Genomic DNA, 14202 nt, shown 5'->3' with positions numbered 1-14202 from the left:
ACTTAAATTGCAAAATAAAAATTTAATTTTTATTTTAATTTAAAAAAAATAAAATTAATTTAGAAAATTAATTTAGATTAAAGTTTGTTGAATAAAAAAATATCATATTCATTAAAATAATAATTCCAGATATTTATTTATGCAGAAATATTACTATCAAAACGGTATAATAAATTTTTTTCAAAAATTTATTCTAATCAATAATTTAATATTCTAATCAAATCCTATTTTTTATATTTGATGATATAATTTTTTATTCATTTATAAATTATTAATTGATTCAATATTTTATTGTTATTTTATTTATTAATTCGATCAAGATTAAGAAAAGATTTAATTTTCGCGGGAAATGCTACGAATACTAAGTTGCCATAACAATTCAATATGGAAGGAATAAAAGTTATATCAATCAAACAGATATTTATACAACGTGTTATTTAAAAGTAAGATTTTTATATACTGAAAAAAGAATGAAAATCGAAGAAGTAAAAAGTACTGCAAAGACTCAAAGAATATCAGCTCATACACATATAAAAGGCCTAGGTCTTGATGAAAATGGTGCAGCAATACAAGCTGCAGCCGGTCTTGTTGGTCAAGAAATGGCTCGTGAGGTTAGAATTATTTATTTAAAATTATACTAATAAATTATAATTATTTCTAATATTCATCTATTGAAATATATCTTTATTAATATTTTATCAATATTAGTCATTATCTTTTTTAATTATTTTTTTCTATATGAAAATTTTTATTGAAATTATAAAAATAATTAGATTTTTTTTTTCCAAATATTTTAGGCAGCTGGAATAGTTGTTGATATGATAAAATCAAAGAAAATGGCTGGTAGAGCTGTATTATTAGCTGGTCCACCTGGTACCGGAAAAACTGCAATTGCATTAGCTATTGCTCAAGAATTAGGCAATAAAGTACCATTTTGTCCTATGGTAGGGTCAGAAGTTTATAGTTCTGAAATAAAAAAGACAGAAGTTTTAATGGAAAATTTTAGAAGAGCTATTGGACTTAGAATCAAAGAGACTAAAGAAGTATTTGAAGGAGAAGTTACAGAATTAACTCCAATTGAAACGGAAAATCCAATGGGTGGATATGGAAAAACAGTATCTCATGTAGTAATTGGATTAAAAACTGCTAAAGGTACTAAGCAGTTAAAGTTAGATCCTTCCATATATGAATCATTGCAAAAGGAAAAGGTAGAAACAGGAGATGTAATTTACATTGAAGCAAATAATGGTGCTGTAAAAAGACAAGGTAGAAGTGATAATTTTGCAACCGAATTTGACTTAGAAGCAGAAGAATATGTTCCTTTACCTAAAGGTGATGTACACAAGAAAAAAGAAGTCATTCAAGATGTAACATTACATGATCTAGATGTTGCTAATGCTAAACCACAAGGTGGTCAAGATATTATGTCTATGATGGGTCAATTAATGAAACCTAAAAAGACAGAAATTACAGGTAAAAGAATTTGAAATTGGTTAAAAAAATGTATATAATACTGTAATAAAAATTTTAATTTGAAACTAAAAATATATTTATATTATGCATTATAGATAAATTGCGTAAAGAAATAAACAAAGTAGTAAATAAATATATTGATCAAGGGATTGCAGAATTAGTACCAGGAGTTTTATTTATAGATGAGGTACACATGTTAGATATAGAAACGTTTACGTATCTTCATCGTGCGTTGGAAAGCGCAATTGCACCAATAGTTATCTTTGCAACAAATCGAGGTCGCTGCATAATCAGAGGAACAGAAGATATTATATCACCTCATGGAATACCTCTTGATCTATTAGATAGACTATTAATTATACGAACGCTTCCTTATTCTAGATCGGAAATAGAACAAATCGTCAAATTAAGAGCTACAACAGAAGGATTGCAAATCGAAGATGAAGCTTTATCAGCTCTTGGTGAAGTAGGTACAAAAACGACGCTTAGATATGTAGTACAACTTTTGACTCCCGCGGCATTAACAGCCAAAGTTAACGAAAGAACAATAATAAAGAAAGAAGATATTGAAGAAGTAGCATCATTGTTCTTAGATGCAAAATCTTCTGCTAAAATTCTTACACAAAATAAAGATAAATTTATGAAATGAATGAGTTCGATTCGATTCGATTGTTACTTGGTTGCAATTGATATTTAAGTTTATGTAGCTTAAGTATAAGAAATTCAGTTGTACTATAAAATTAAAATTTTAAAAATAAAGCTAACTTTGTATGAAATGCATTCGTTTTTTTTTTAATTTTATCTGTTTAAATAGCTAATTATGAAAACAAAAAATAAATATATGATATATATATATCATATATACATATATATATATATATATATATGATGCATGCAAAGGTACTTAATTTCCCAATATTGTCTAAGATATTTTATAACTTAGGGTTACTAAAGATCAAGTTGTAATCAGGAATTGTGACATCACAAGATGATACGTTCTAGGGTATAAAATCTCTGCTTATGTTAATAAACTTTAGTTTTCTAGATACTCTCTCTTTATTAAGTAAATAGTTTTTAGACTTATTATTAAATTTAATTATTATTAAGTTTTAATATTTTGTAATTCATAATGTACATTTTTAAATTAAGAAAATGTATGATGTTAAATAAATATAATATATTTCGATTCACACATGGATTAACGTTAAACAATATACGAAAAGAAAAAGTTAATGAAATCTTCCCGCAAAAACATGAATTTCAAATTAGACATATTGGTCCCAGACAATATGAACAATTGGAAATGTTAAAAACTATAGGATACAAGGTAATATATATAATAATAATTTTATTTGATAATGAAAATATTAATTTTTTAAAAATATCAATTTATTTAATTTAATTTGAAGAATTTAGAAGAATTAACAAAAGCGGCTATTCCAGCAAAAATTTTTTATAAAGAAAAATTGAAGATCGAACAACCGATTAGTAAGTAAAATGAATAATTTATTTGAAATAGTATATTGAAACGTAGTTAAAAGAGAAACGTATATACACAAGACTAGATATGAAACACGTGCAAACTGATAACCCTGTGATACTAAAATAAACACAATATGAATAAATATTTAATTAAAGTATCTTTATTAATAATTTTGCACATTAAATGTTTTAATAAAAATTGAATATTTATAAATTAATTGTTAAAGAAAAGAAAACTGGATATCTTTTTCTATTAAAATATTTATTAGTTTTATTGTAGAATAAATAAGACGATTTTTTATTTCGAGAAGATTATATCTTGAATCAAAGGTCAGTCTCGTGCAGTTAAATTTATTCACGTGATTTTCTAAGGCTATAAATTAATTATAATTTTGTTTAAAATAACAAATATATTCTCCCATCATGATTACAGATTGTGTAAAATAGCAATTGTATTTTAGCTGAATACGAACTTTTGAAGAGGATTACACAAATTTCAAAAAAAAACGATATATGGCGTTCGTATATTGGAATGGGATATAATAATTGTTGCGTGCCTCATACTATCATGAGAAATATGTTTGAAAACCCAGGATGGTATATTACTTTAAAATATAATTAATAATGATTTTGACATAATTAAAATAATTAATAAAAATTACAGGACGACGCAGTATACACCATATCAACCAGAAATTTCACAAGGCAGACTTGAAGGTCTATTGAATTATCAAACAATGATATGTGATTTAACTGGAATGGAAATAGCGAACGCATCTCTCTTAGATGAAGGCACTGCAGCAGCAGAAGCTTTAGCACTTACTCATAGGAGCAACAAGAGAAAAAAATTGTTCGTTTCTGATAAAGTTCATCCTCAAACAATTAGCGTGATTGCAACACGTGCCACTTCTTTAGGTCTTGATCTTGAAATTGGAGATGTTTTCAAAATTGATACCAGCGCAAAAGATGTTTCTGGAATTCTTTTCCAATATCCTGATACAACTGGATCTATCTATGCATTTGAAGATGTTGTAAAGAAGGCGCATGCAGATGGTGTATGTAATTTTACTTAAAAGAAAATTTTAAAAAATATTTAATTATGATCAGTGTTTTCTATTATAGACTCTTGTTTGTGTTGCTACTGATTTATTAGCATTAGCTATACTTAAACCTCCAAGTAAATTTGAAGTTGATATATGTGTTGGTACTAGTCAACGTTTCGGAGTTCCACTTGGATACGGAGGACCACATGCTGGATTCTTCGCTTGCCGTAAAAAATTGGTTCGTTTAATGCCTGGAAGAATGATCGGTGTTACGAAAGATTTGAACGGGCAAGATGCATATCGCTTAGCTCTTCAAACACGAGAACAGCATATTAGAAGAGACAAAGCTACTAGCAATATTTGTACCGCACAAGCACTACTGGCAAATATGTCTGCAATGTATGCTGTATATCATGGACCTGAAGGAATAAAAAACATTGCAAATAGAGTACATTTCCTGACATTGATTCTGGCAAGAGGTTTAGAAAAATCAGGGAATAGAATAAACAATGAATATTTCTTCGATACTATAAAAATATCACCTTCAATATCCTTAAAAACTATAAAGGAAAATGCGGTTTCATTTAAAATAAATTTTAGGTAATTAATTGTAATATATATATATATATATATATATATATATATATATATATATATATATATATATATATATATATTAGTATGTATAATAACCGAAAAAATAAAAATATTATCTTTTCCAGATATTACGAGGATGGAATCGGGATATCTCTAGATGAAACTACTATGGAACAAGATGTAAATGATATTTTTAAAATATTTTCTACAGAAATGACCGTTAAAGAAATATGTAACGAAAAGGCATATTTTAATAAAAATTTAAACAAATCTCATTTCGCGCGTTGTACGCCATACTTACAACATCCTGTATTTAATAGTCATCAATCCGAAACAAGAATAGTTCGTTATATGAAATCTTTAGAAAATAAAGATGTATCCCTCGTACATAGTATGATACCATTGGTAAAGATCATATGAAAAAGAATTTTGTTACTATTTATGAAATAACTATATTCTTCTGAATTTAATTATTTCAACAGGGATCTTGTACAATGAAACTGAATTCAACCACGGAAATGATGCCTTGCAGTTTACATGGATTTACAGACATACATCCATTCGTTCCTATTGAACAAACCAAAGGATATCATCAATTATTTGCCGAATTGGAACAAGATTTATGCGCTATAACAGGTTACGATAATATGAGTTTTCAACCAAATAGTGGAGCTCAAGGCGAATATGCTGGTCTAAGAGCTATACAACGTTATCACGAATCGAATAAAAATAATCATCGACAAGTCTGCTTGATTCCTATTTCTGCTCATGGTACTAATCCTGCTTCTGCCCAGATGGCTGGTATGCAAGTGAAGCCTATTCTTGTACAGAAAGATGGTTCTATAGATATTTTACACTTGGCAGAAATGATAGATAAATATCGAGATACATTATCTTGTTTAATGATAACATATCCATCAACAAATGGAGTGTTTGAAGAGACTATCGCCGATATTTGTACTATGATTCATAATGCTGGTGGTCAAGTGTATTTAGATGGAGCTAACATGAATGCTCAAGTTGGATTATGTCGTCCAGGTGATTACGGTAGCGACGTTTCACATCTTAACTTGCACAAAACGTTTTGCATACCTCATGGTGGTGGAGGACCTGGAATGGGACCTATTGGAGTGTAAGTAATAATTTAATATTTTGATTTAATAATTTCGTATTTACAAATATAATAAAAATAATTTTTTGGGTATAGTAAACGGCATCTTGCACCTTTTCTTCCATCTCATCCTATAATTAATTGTTCGAGTAATAATGATAACAATATAAAACAATTTGGTGCGGTATCAGCTGCTCCTTTTGGATCATCAGCTATTTTACCAATTTCTTGGGCTTATATTAAAATGATGGGTCCAGAAGGATTAAGAAAAGCTACGCAAGTTGCTATTCTAAATGCTAATTATATGAGTAAAAGATTAGAAAAATATTATAAAACTTTATACAAAGGAAAAACAGGATTAGTAGCACATGAATTCATTTTGGATATACGGGATTTTAAAAAAACGGCGAATATCGAAGCTGTAGATATCGCTAAAAGATTAATGGATTATGGTTTTCACGCTCCGACAATGAGTTGGCCTGTGGCAGGTACATTAATGATCGAACCAACTGAATCTGAAGACAAAAAAGAATTGGATAGATTTTGTAATGCTCTAATATGTAAGAATATTATATTTCTTAAAAATTTTTTTTATTTGTGAAATCATTAACAAATATTAATAAGTTTTATTTTTTAGATATACGAAAAGAAATTAATGATATAGAAAATGGTAAATTAGATATTATTAAAAATCCATTGAAAATGGCACCACACACTCAAGAGCAAGTAATCTCAAGTACGTGGAATAGACCATACTCACGAGAACTGGCAGCATTTCCAGCTGTAAGTATTCATGTTCAATATTTATAATAAAATAGAACAATAAATAAGTTATTTATTATTTACAGCCATTTGTAAAGGGAAATAACAAGATTTGGCCAAGTGTTGGGAGAATAGATGATACATATGGAGATAAAAATCTATTCTGTACATGTCCTCCTATTTTGTCAGATCAGTAATAAGTTTTACTTGTTTATTTTGTACAGTTAGTTATAGAATTATTTAAATATTTATTATAATTTTTTGTACAAACATATTATTTATATAAAATTTCATATTTTCATAAGCAGACAAAATATAACAAATATTTGACTCTAAACTCTTTCTTTAGCAAACAAAACTATATGACTTAGCTTCTATTATTTATTCATTTTATAATTTTAATGACTATGTTTGTCTATTCAATTTTTATATTTACATTATGTATTACTAAATTATTTTATAGTATTTGTACATATATTACAAACCAGGCATAAGATATGCAATATTGTCAAGCATTTGCGAAAGTGTTTCGTGTTTAGCTCCATTAGTTTCTGGTACCTGTTGTGTTAGACAAATTAAAGGACCCAGTGCACAAAGCAGAGAATCCAGTAAAACCGATAGACTGCCTGATACTGCTATTTGGCCATCATGTTCCTTCAATCGTTCACCGATGATTGTTAAACTCTCACCGAGAAGTTTTAGATGCGCAGCTACATCGATAGGTTGAGTTCCAACAACTTTATACATTCCTGTTCCTATCATTGGTTCATTAACCAAATCTTTACCACTTCGATTTGATGGCGGTGATACCGGAACATTTCCTACAACGGAGGGTAGACCTAGTTGAATAGTTTTTTTGGAAGTAGCGGGCTTTTGATCTTTTCCATTACCTATAAGACAAAAAAAGAAGAAACATAAAACATTACAATGTCATCATGTTATTCAGTTTGCCTATTTCTATACGAGATGCATGCATATAAAACAAATGATAATGAGACATCTACCATATAATTCTTAGGCATAAAAACAATATTATCTGAGAGACTTTTGACTAATACGCGTGCACGAGAAGCAAATTAAGATGAATAAACTACCACATAATTTTTAGATATACTTGTAAAAATGATGTATACATGAGAACCAACAAACCCACCAATTTTATTAATGAATTTTTTTCGCGAAGCAGGTGGCGGCATTTTCCAAACAGGCTCATCTTTACTCGCAGGTAAAGAATGAGGTTTTGCTGCCAAGCGTTTTGCGCGTCTGCGCCAATTATATTTTTCCAGATTTGGTACTGTAGCCCATAGTTCTCCTAACCGTTTAGAAATTGCTGCAAAATCTACAAAAAGCAATGTTTCACGAGTAACATTAGCGTCGAATTTCTAATCTAAATTTTAATATGGAGAAACAAGTGAAGCTTATATACCCATATAAGGACATTGCTCTAGTAATTCTTGCCTAATTTCTTTAGCCCACAACATGTACGCGGTAAATCTCGTTTTCTGAAAACATCATCGAATTGTGAAATAATCCCCTTAGTAACTTTCATGTGTACATACCCCTTTGTCTTTACGTTGTGCCTTCATTCTACCTATTATTTTGCCATCTTTAATAATTAATTTTTTCTTACATTTCTCAAGCATATATAAACTATTTGCTTGTGAAGGTGTTTCTTGGCCAGGTGGTTCAAGTTTTCTAAACCCTGCTTCTCTATCATCTATCATAAGAGGATCTACATCATCATCGCTTCCAGAATCCATACTATATCTGTCATCTTCATTGAACCCAGAGGGATCATCTGATTCTGATGCTGAAGATTGCCCTTCATTATCTGATAATGTCTCTTGTTTAATTCTTTGTTGTCCAGAGTTAGAATTAGAATTAGAATTTTTCCTTTGTCTTCCAGTACTTCCATGTTGAATTGATTGATTTGATGATATATGTTGGGACTCATATCTGTCCAACAATTGTTGATTTTGTAATTGCTGTGCTTTTTGGCGTTTGTACTTGTTATCCGTAAAATCATCTGGTGATTCAAAGTCAACGAGTTTGGAAGATTTCTTTCTCACACGGCCACTTCGGGAGATACCCGTGACCTCTAGATCTGAAAGATAAAGCGGACTGCACCTTGCCAAGAAAGAGAAAGAGACCAAAATACTTGTAAGGTCTAACTACCACTCTTATTAACTTTTTAGGACTCAAGATCATTGTTTTTATGCAAATTTTTATTAAATTATATAAAAAGTGTGCATAAGTATCAGAACATACTTTATTGTGTATTGATTGAGTTATAATATTCCTAATATATGTTGAAATTTTCTTAAATCAATATGTTAATCAATCATTAAATCTCGTGGACGCGTATTATGTGTCACATAAATTTTACTACATATCCATACAAAGAAGTCTCTGTATGTTTATAATACATAGGTATAGAATAATGTTTATAATACATAGGTATAGAAGAACATTTTAAAACGAACATGACGAGTTTTACAACTACTTGAAATTATGAGTATTACAACAATTATGATTCATTCGAATAATATTTTATTTTAATCATAGAATTGTTTTGCCATCAAAACCTGTTTATTTCATGAAATTTCTTAAATTTAAAATATCTAACCACGAATGAATTGTACACATCATTAGTTTAATGATTCTCCGCTACGGACAAAAGCGCTAGTAACCAAAACGCAAATTGTAAGGAGTAAATATTGCAAGGAAATTGATAAATTTGCTACGAACGCGCGCAAATCATGCGGAATACTGCAAGCGATACGAGCAAACAAGCAACTGATCTACCAAATGTGTTTCCCTATGAAATAAAAACTGATCTCACCGTCATTTTTCTGACGTTTTGGTGTCACGAACATATCCATAGCGTTGCTTTGTTGCTCTACGAGCTTCTTGCGCCGCGGCGTCTTCTCAGATTTCGCGGGCTTACGAACATTGGCGTGCATCACGCGCTAATAAGTTTTCGTTCTTTCGATGCAAATGCATTTGTAAAGGTTTTAACACTTTTTCCAATAGAAATTCTCGTCCAAAAGCCAAATTTGGTTTATTTCCAAGACGTTTTTAAAAACAACTGCCACGAAGAATACCAGAATGCATTGCGCAATAACGGTGACGCATTTAGAATGCAACGCGCGAAATTTAAAAATACTGTATTTTATTCGCAGTTCATGGATCATCTGCAAAATTTACGAGGTAATATTATTATTAAAGAATAAATAAAAATAAAATATTTTGTATAAAGATTTATTATTTACATTGTTAGAACATTTGTTGGAACTGATAGAAAAATATAAAAATTTTAAATATCATCTTCTTGTTGCCATCCATCTTCATCAGAAAGAAATCTTCTTTTATGGCTAGTATTCATGTAAGGTCTCAGTGCCCATTCTATATCAGCTGCTGCTTCTGTATCTAAAGTGCCTAATTTAATTTCATATAATCTTAATTGAAACCTGGGTCCAACTTCTGACAATTCAATATCTTTTCCATGAATCTTTTTATATGTGTGATGGCGAAATGATATATAATCATCATGATTAGCAAAAGCGATTATTCTTTTGCTATCTTCCTTTGGTACTGGGAATAAATATTTTAAAATATTCATAACACGTTCACCTAACTTTGTTTTAAAATTATGAAATATAAGATGAGGATATTGTTCAGACATTGTTCCAATATTGGGAATATCATGCCTCATAATAACATCTGACATTGTAAAATATGCAGTTGGTCCATAGGGTAAATGACATATAATAATAGAATCAGGAATACCTCTATGTTCATGTACAATTATAAAATCTGTAACATCATTCGCTCTACAGGCATGTATTAATTGTTTCATTTCATAATTTCCTCGATTCATTCTTTGAGAATTGGGAAATATCAATCTTAATTCTTTAACAAACATTTTTAATCTAGAACTTGGATCACGAGAAGTAGTAATCACAATTTTTGGATCTTCGACTCCAGCCCATCTATATTCATCATCTTCATGAGATGCTAAAGTTCCACCCATCTCGGTTCCAATAGCAATAGCCATTTCTGGTCCAGCATCTTCCCAAGCTAACTGCTTTTGTATGTTCAAAGCATCTTTTTTTAGATCTGGATGTATTGGTATATTTTGTTCTAGACTACGTTTGAGTTTCTCCTTCTTTTCTTGTATGTTTTTTAACTTATCTTGAACTGATTTTCTGTACAGATATTCTCTACGAAGTCTTGCTTGTCTTCGTAACATTTTTTTAAGTTATATTTTATTTTTTAATTTTTTAAATATATAATAAAAACGAGAAATTATAAATTAGGTTATAAGAAATACACGTGTATTATGCCATATCAACAATAACTATAGCACACAATAAATTGAATAAATTGTACGATAAAAATATAAAATTTAATAACATTGTATCATAAAAATTTTATTAAATTAAAATTAAATAAAAAAAAATTATTAAATATTATTAAAAATTAAATTAACTTTATTTATTTATATATATATATAAATTTGAAAATGTGATTGGTTCTACTGACGATGGCAAGCCAATCATACGTATTTAACCTATAATATAATACGATTGGATTTGCTGGTAATATTTAATTCGTAATGTGATTGGTGTTTTGCTAGATACAGCGAGCGAATCATAAATGTTTAATCCGTAACGTGATTGGTTTTGCTAGATACGGCGAGCGAATCACAAATATTTAATCCGTAATGTGATTGGTTTTAGTAAATATGGCGAACCAATCATGAAGCTAAAATAATATGTCTTTGATAAGTAACATTTCGAAATTAGTTTATTATTTTTAATCCAGGAGAAAAGATCGTGTGTGCATATGTTAAATTGCAAAAATGAAATTTGTGCTTGAATTTGTGTTTGAATTTACGTCATTGATGAATTTCAACAATGGTAAGTGTTTTCTTCTTCGTTAATAAATAATAATTATCATAATAAATAATTGTCATTAATCAATCAAACGGTTCAAACAATTTTTATATATACACTTCATACATACAATCAATTTTTGTATTTTTTTTTATTTTTTTTGTACATTTTAAGAATATAAAAAAAAAGAAAGAAAATTTTCTTTGAGAGAATTAATGATTAAAATAATTAAATTTTTTAAAAAAATACGAATAGATATCGTATAAAATCAGAATAATTTCTAAAAAAAAATATTTTATAATTTTAATTTATTATAATAAATTTATATTATAGTAATTTATTATTATAATTTATTTATATTATAATAATAATGTAAATAATAATAAGACGATGTATCGAAAACGAGACAATGTAGAAAACATGTTAATGAACCACTATGGAAGCATGTAAGCAAAATTATTTATTTTTTTCATTTAATGTTTTTGAAAATAATAAAAATATATATTAAGATAAAATTGTAAAGTACATAATTGAGTATAATTTCTGATGATAATTATCAGAATCATAAAAATGTAATTTTAGAAAATTATATTCATAATAATAATATGATTTTTTAATTAATTGATTATGATTGATATTTAATTATTGTGAAATTGTATATTTGCGTAATATAACATAGAAGAAATTATATTTTTTATTTTAATAATTATGAATAAAATCAAAAGATTATGATGCAAATTTAAATTTAAATTTAAATAGCAAATGCCATCTATCGTTACTTTTTGGTATTCGTTATAATAAAATTGGTAATTTTATCGATCGATAATTTTTTCCGTGGATAACTAATCATGCTTGTAGTCGGTAACTGTAGTAATCGGTAACAAGTTATCGGTTATCGATAATTAAATAGTAAAGGTAATTAGTTTCAAATATTTACAATAGATATCGCGTTAGTTATTTCTTTTGAAATTTTTGAGAAAAAATCAAGCAACGAAGAATCGAGAGATTTTATATCATTCAACGTATCATTTTAAATATTGTTAAGTTTATAAATTAAAGAATAGTGAAACAAATGCTTTCGAAATTTTCGAAAGCGTCACAATCTCGTTTGTTGGAAATTTATAGAGGAATGTCGAGAAGTAACCTTTTTTCTCTCTGGTTAATTGCAACCAGCTTGCGATTTCCTTCGTCTCTTTGATAAAACCGCCCACTCGCTATTCCTCTTCGCGGAATATGATTTTTCAGGCTGTACTTAATTAGCGACGAACTGTGAATCATAATTACAAAGGCATTCTTTGTACTGCTTTCTACTTAACATTCACGAGAGTCTCGAATTTTTTTCTAATGAAATGAAGCTTGAAAGAAAAAATGATACGGAATATATCGGAAAAAAGACGCGTCGTTTGCGATTGATTCGAATCGTCACGATTTCCGAAAAAAGTCGAACGATTCCGAAGAGAAGACTCGTGCCGTGCACGGCGCCTCGTAATTCATTTAAATGGTAGCTCGACGAGACAGGCTCAATTACAGCCGCGACAAAAAACCGTACGGGAACGAGCAGCTTCTTCGTACGACGTGCGTGGTCTATGTTCGTTGCTCGTTCCGTCGACGTACTCACGCGTGCTCGTTTTCTCGTCTCTTAAAGGAGAGAAAGAAGAAGGGCTGCGGGCTCGTGTCCTGCGTCACTCAACCGAGCACATCGCGGACATAGTTAAAGCCTCTTTGTTATCCCGTTTTGCCCGCCGCGTCGTCATTAAGACCCCTTGTCGTTCGTACGTGCAAAACGTCCAGAATTCTTGCAGATTTTCTCGTAGGAAATCGATCTCTCTTTTTTTTTTTTTCTTCCCTCTTTATTACTCGACGATTCTTTCGAATATGATCAAATATAAAATTCATTTTACTTTCCAATTAAAAACACAAATCAACGTAATAACGAAACGAATTTTTTCCCCATTATTTTATTTCCCAAGTACGATCAAATCAAATATTAATTTTCTCTATATTTATTTTATCACAAATAACAAGCAAGATTATCCTAACGGTTAAATTTTTCTATCTCGCCAAAAAAAAAGAACAAAAAAAAAAGGAAAAATATTTCGAATCATTTCACAAGATAATTTCAGGGAATCGATATAGCACGGATAGCGATGCATCGACAGATAGGCATAGCGAGTTTTTGCGACACGGGTAAAGAAAATACGGCTACTGTTCTCAACGGAACGATGGCGGCCAGGCTTAATCGGTCCGTTAAACTCTGAGACAATGGGGCCCGGTGTTGATGGCAATATTTTAATGAAGTTAGCAAGTTCCTGGTAACGGGTCGCCGTCGCGATTCCAGGAGCGTGAACGAGAGGAGCCCTTAAGGGCAGAGGGCGGAGGCGCCACCCGCTCACTGATTTCCACTTAGCGATATCGTTCTACAAAGCGGCCTTCATCCGCCATGTAGCTTCTTCTTTTCTTCTCCCCTCTCTCTCTCTCTTCCATCGAATCCCTCGTTGGAAAAAGTTCCTTGGAGAAAAAGAAGGAAAAAAAGAAAAATGGCTTCGTTTCAACGATCGAAACGAAAGCACCTCGTCGTGTTAGTCGTCGCGTCTGAGTGACAGACGGGTTTTCGAGTCGACAAAGATGTTTGATCGGATTAGGGGCTCTCGATCATTCTCGTTCTCGATTTGCATACGGGCGAATGAAGCGAATGGCAGGATGGATCGCGATGATCGGCGCGCGTCAGTCGGAAATGGCGCGGGCAAACAACAAGTTCGCATGGGCCGGGATTAATTTGATCGATGCCTGGCAAGGGTGTAACATCCTAGGGAACGCTATTACGCGCGTATTTTCC

General features: G+C 30.3%; 4 protein-coding genes across 7 annotated transcripts; 2 read left to right on the top strand and 2 right to left on the bottom strand.

Annotated features, from left to right (window-relative positions):
* Positions 1-361: 361 nt before the first annotated feature.
* Positions 362-2249, top strand: LOC107996457 (ruvB-like 1). The gene is made up of 3 exons (XM_017054506.3): positions 362-611; positions 798-1473; positions 1569-2249. The coding sequence occupies exons 1-3, from the start codon at positions 471-473 to the stop codon at positions 2120-2122; spliced, it is 1371 nt and encodes a 456-aa protein (XP_016909995.1). The 5' UTR covers positions 362-470; the 3' UTR covers positions 2123-2249.
* A 150-nt stretch (positions 2250-2399) lies between these two features.
* Positions 2400-6769, top strand: LOC107996455 (glycine dehydrogenase (decarboxylating), mitochondrial). Of its 3 annotated transcripts, none has more exons than XM_017054503.3 (10): positions 2400-2800; positions 2883-2961; positions 3417-3552; positions 3620-4010; positions 4078-4598; positions 4721-5000; positions 5078-5727; positions 5803-6266; positions 6344-6489; positions 6555-6769. In XM_017054503.3, exons 1-10 carry the CDS (start codon positions 2603-2605, stop codon positions 6663-6665), a joined length of 2976 nt encoding a protein of 991 aa, XP_016909992.1. In that variant the 5' UTR covers positions 2400-2602; the 3' UTR covers positions 6666-6769. The 3 variants fall into 3 exon arrangements, with proteins under 3 accessions (XP_016909992.1, XP_028521805.1, XP_016909993.1); XM_028666004.2 differs by having other exon boundaries at positions 2665-2800; positions 3389-3552; XM_017054504.3 differs by lacking the exons at positions 2400-2800; positions 2883-2961 and adding an exon at positions 3019-3285 and having other exon boundaries at positions 3389-3552.
* On the bottom strand, positions 6697-9600 carry LOC107996458 (HMG box-containing protein 4). 2 transcript variants are annotated; one of them, XM_017054510.2, is made up of 5 exons: positions 9311-9600; positions 8028-8572; positions 7895-7970; positions 7622-7807; positions 6697-7289 (listed from the first exon to the last, which is right to left on the bottom strand). In XM_017054510.2, exons 1-5 carry the CDS (start codon positions 9429-9431, stop codon positions 6946-6948), a joined length of 1272 nt encoding a protein of 423 aa, XP_016909999.1. In that variant the 5' UTR covers positions 9432-9600; the 3' UTR covers positions 6697-6945. The 2 variants fall into 2 exon arrangements, with proteins under 2 accessions (XP_016909999.1, XP_061934576.1); XM_062078592.1 differs by having other exon boundaries at positions 8028-8566; positions 9311-9596.
* LOC107996459 (U3 small nucleolar ribonucleoprotein protein IMP4) lies at positions 8676-11024 on the bottom strand. The gene is made up of 2 exons (XM_017054511.3): positions 9741-11024; positions 8676-9662 (listed from the first exon to the last, which is right to left on the bottom strand). The coding sequence occupies exon 1, from the start codon at positions 10718-10720 to the stop codon at positions 9785-9787; it is 936 nt and encodes a 311-aa protein (XP_016910000.1). The 5' UTR covers positions 10721-11024; the 3' UTR covers positions 8676-9662; positions 9741-9784.
* Between the last annotated feature and the right edge of the window lie 3178 nt (positions 11025-14202).

Source organism: Apis cerana, linkage group LG8, assembly GCF_029169275.1.
Source record: "Apis cerana isolate GH-2021 linkage group LG8, AcerK_1.0, whole genome shotgun sequence".
In the NCBI taxonomy this organism is placed as follows: domain Eukaryota; kingdom Metazoa; phylum Arthropoda; class Insecta; order Hymenoptera; family Apidae; genus Apis; species Apis cerana.
The sequence above is the reverse complement of the archived record's forward strand: the minus strand, read 5'-3'. Positions and strand labels throughout refer to the sequence as shown.

Bases quoted from the DNA above. Each gene is read 5' to 3' on its own strand.
- LOC107996457 (XM_017054506.3), top strand. From the start codon at position 471: ATGAAAATCGAAGAAGTAAAAAGTACTGCAAAGACTCAAAGAATATCA. The intron at 612-797 runs GTTAGAATTATT...CAAATATTTTAG, and splicing joins GTCAAGAAATGGCTCGTGAG to GCAGCTGGAATAGTTGTTGA. The intron at 1,474-1,568 runs GTAAAAGAATTT...TATGCATTATAG, and splicing joins TAAAAAGACAGAAATTACAG to ATAAATTGCGTAAAGAAATA.
- LOC107996455 (XM_017054503.3), top strand. From the start codon at position 2,603: ATGTACATTTTTAAATTAAGAAAATGTATGATGTTAAATAAATATAAT. The intron at 3,553-3,619 runs GTATATTACTTT...TAAAAATTACAG, and splicing joins ATGTTTGAAAACCCAGGATG to GACGACGCAGTATACACCAT. The intron at 6,490-6,554 runs GTAAGTATTCAT...TATTATTTACAG, and splicing joins AACTGGCAGCATTTCCAGCT to CCATTTGTAAAGGGAAATAA.
- LOC107996458 (XM_017054510.2), bottom strand. From the start codon at position 9,431: ATGCACGCCAATGTTCGTAAGCCCGCGAAATCTGAGAAGACGCCGCGG. The intron at 8,573-9,310 runs GTGAGATCAGTT...TTTATCTTTCAG, and splicing joins AAAACGTCAGAAAAATGACG to ATCTAGAGGTCACGGGTATC. The intron at 7,808-7,894 runs GTATATAAGCTT...TGCTTTTTGTAG, and splicing joins AGAGCAATGTCCTTATATGG to ATTTTGCAGCAATTTCTAAA.
- LOC107996459 (XM_017054511.3), bottom strand. From the start codon at position 10,720: ATGTTACGAAGACAAGCAAGACTTCGTAGAGAATATCTGTACAGAAAA.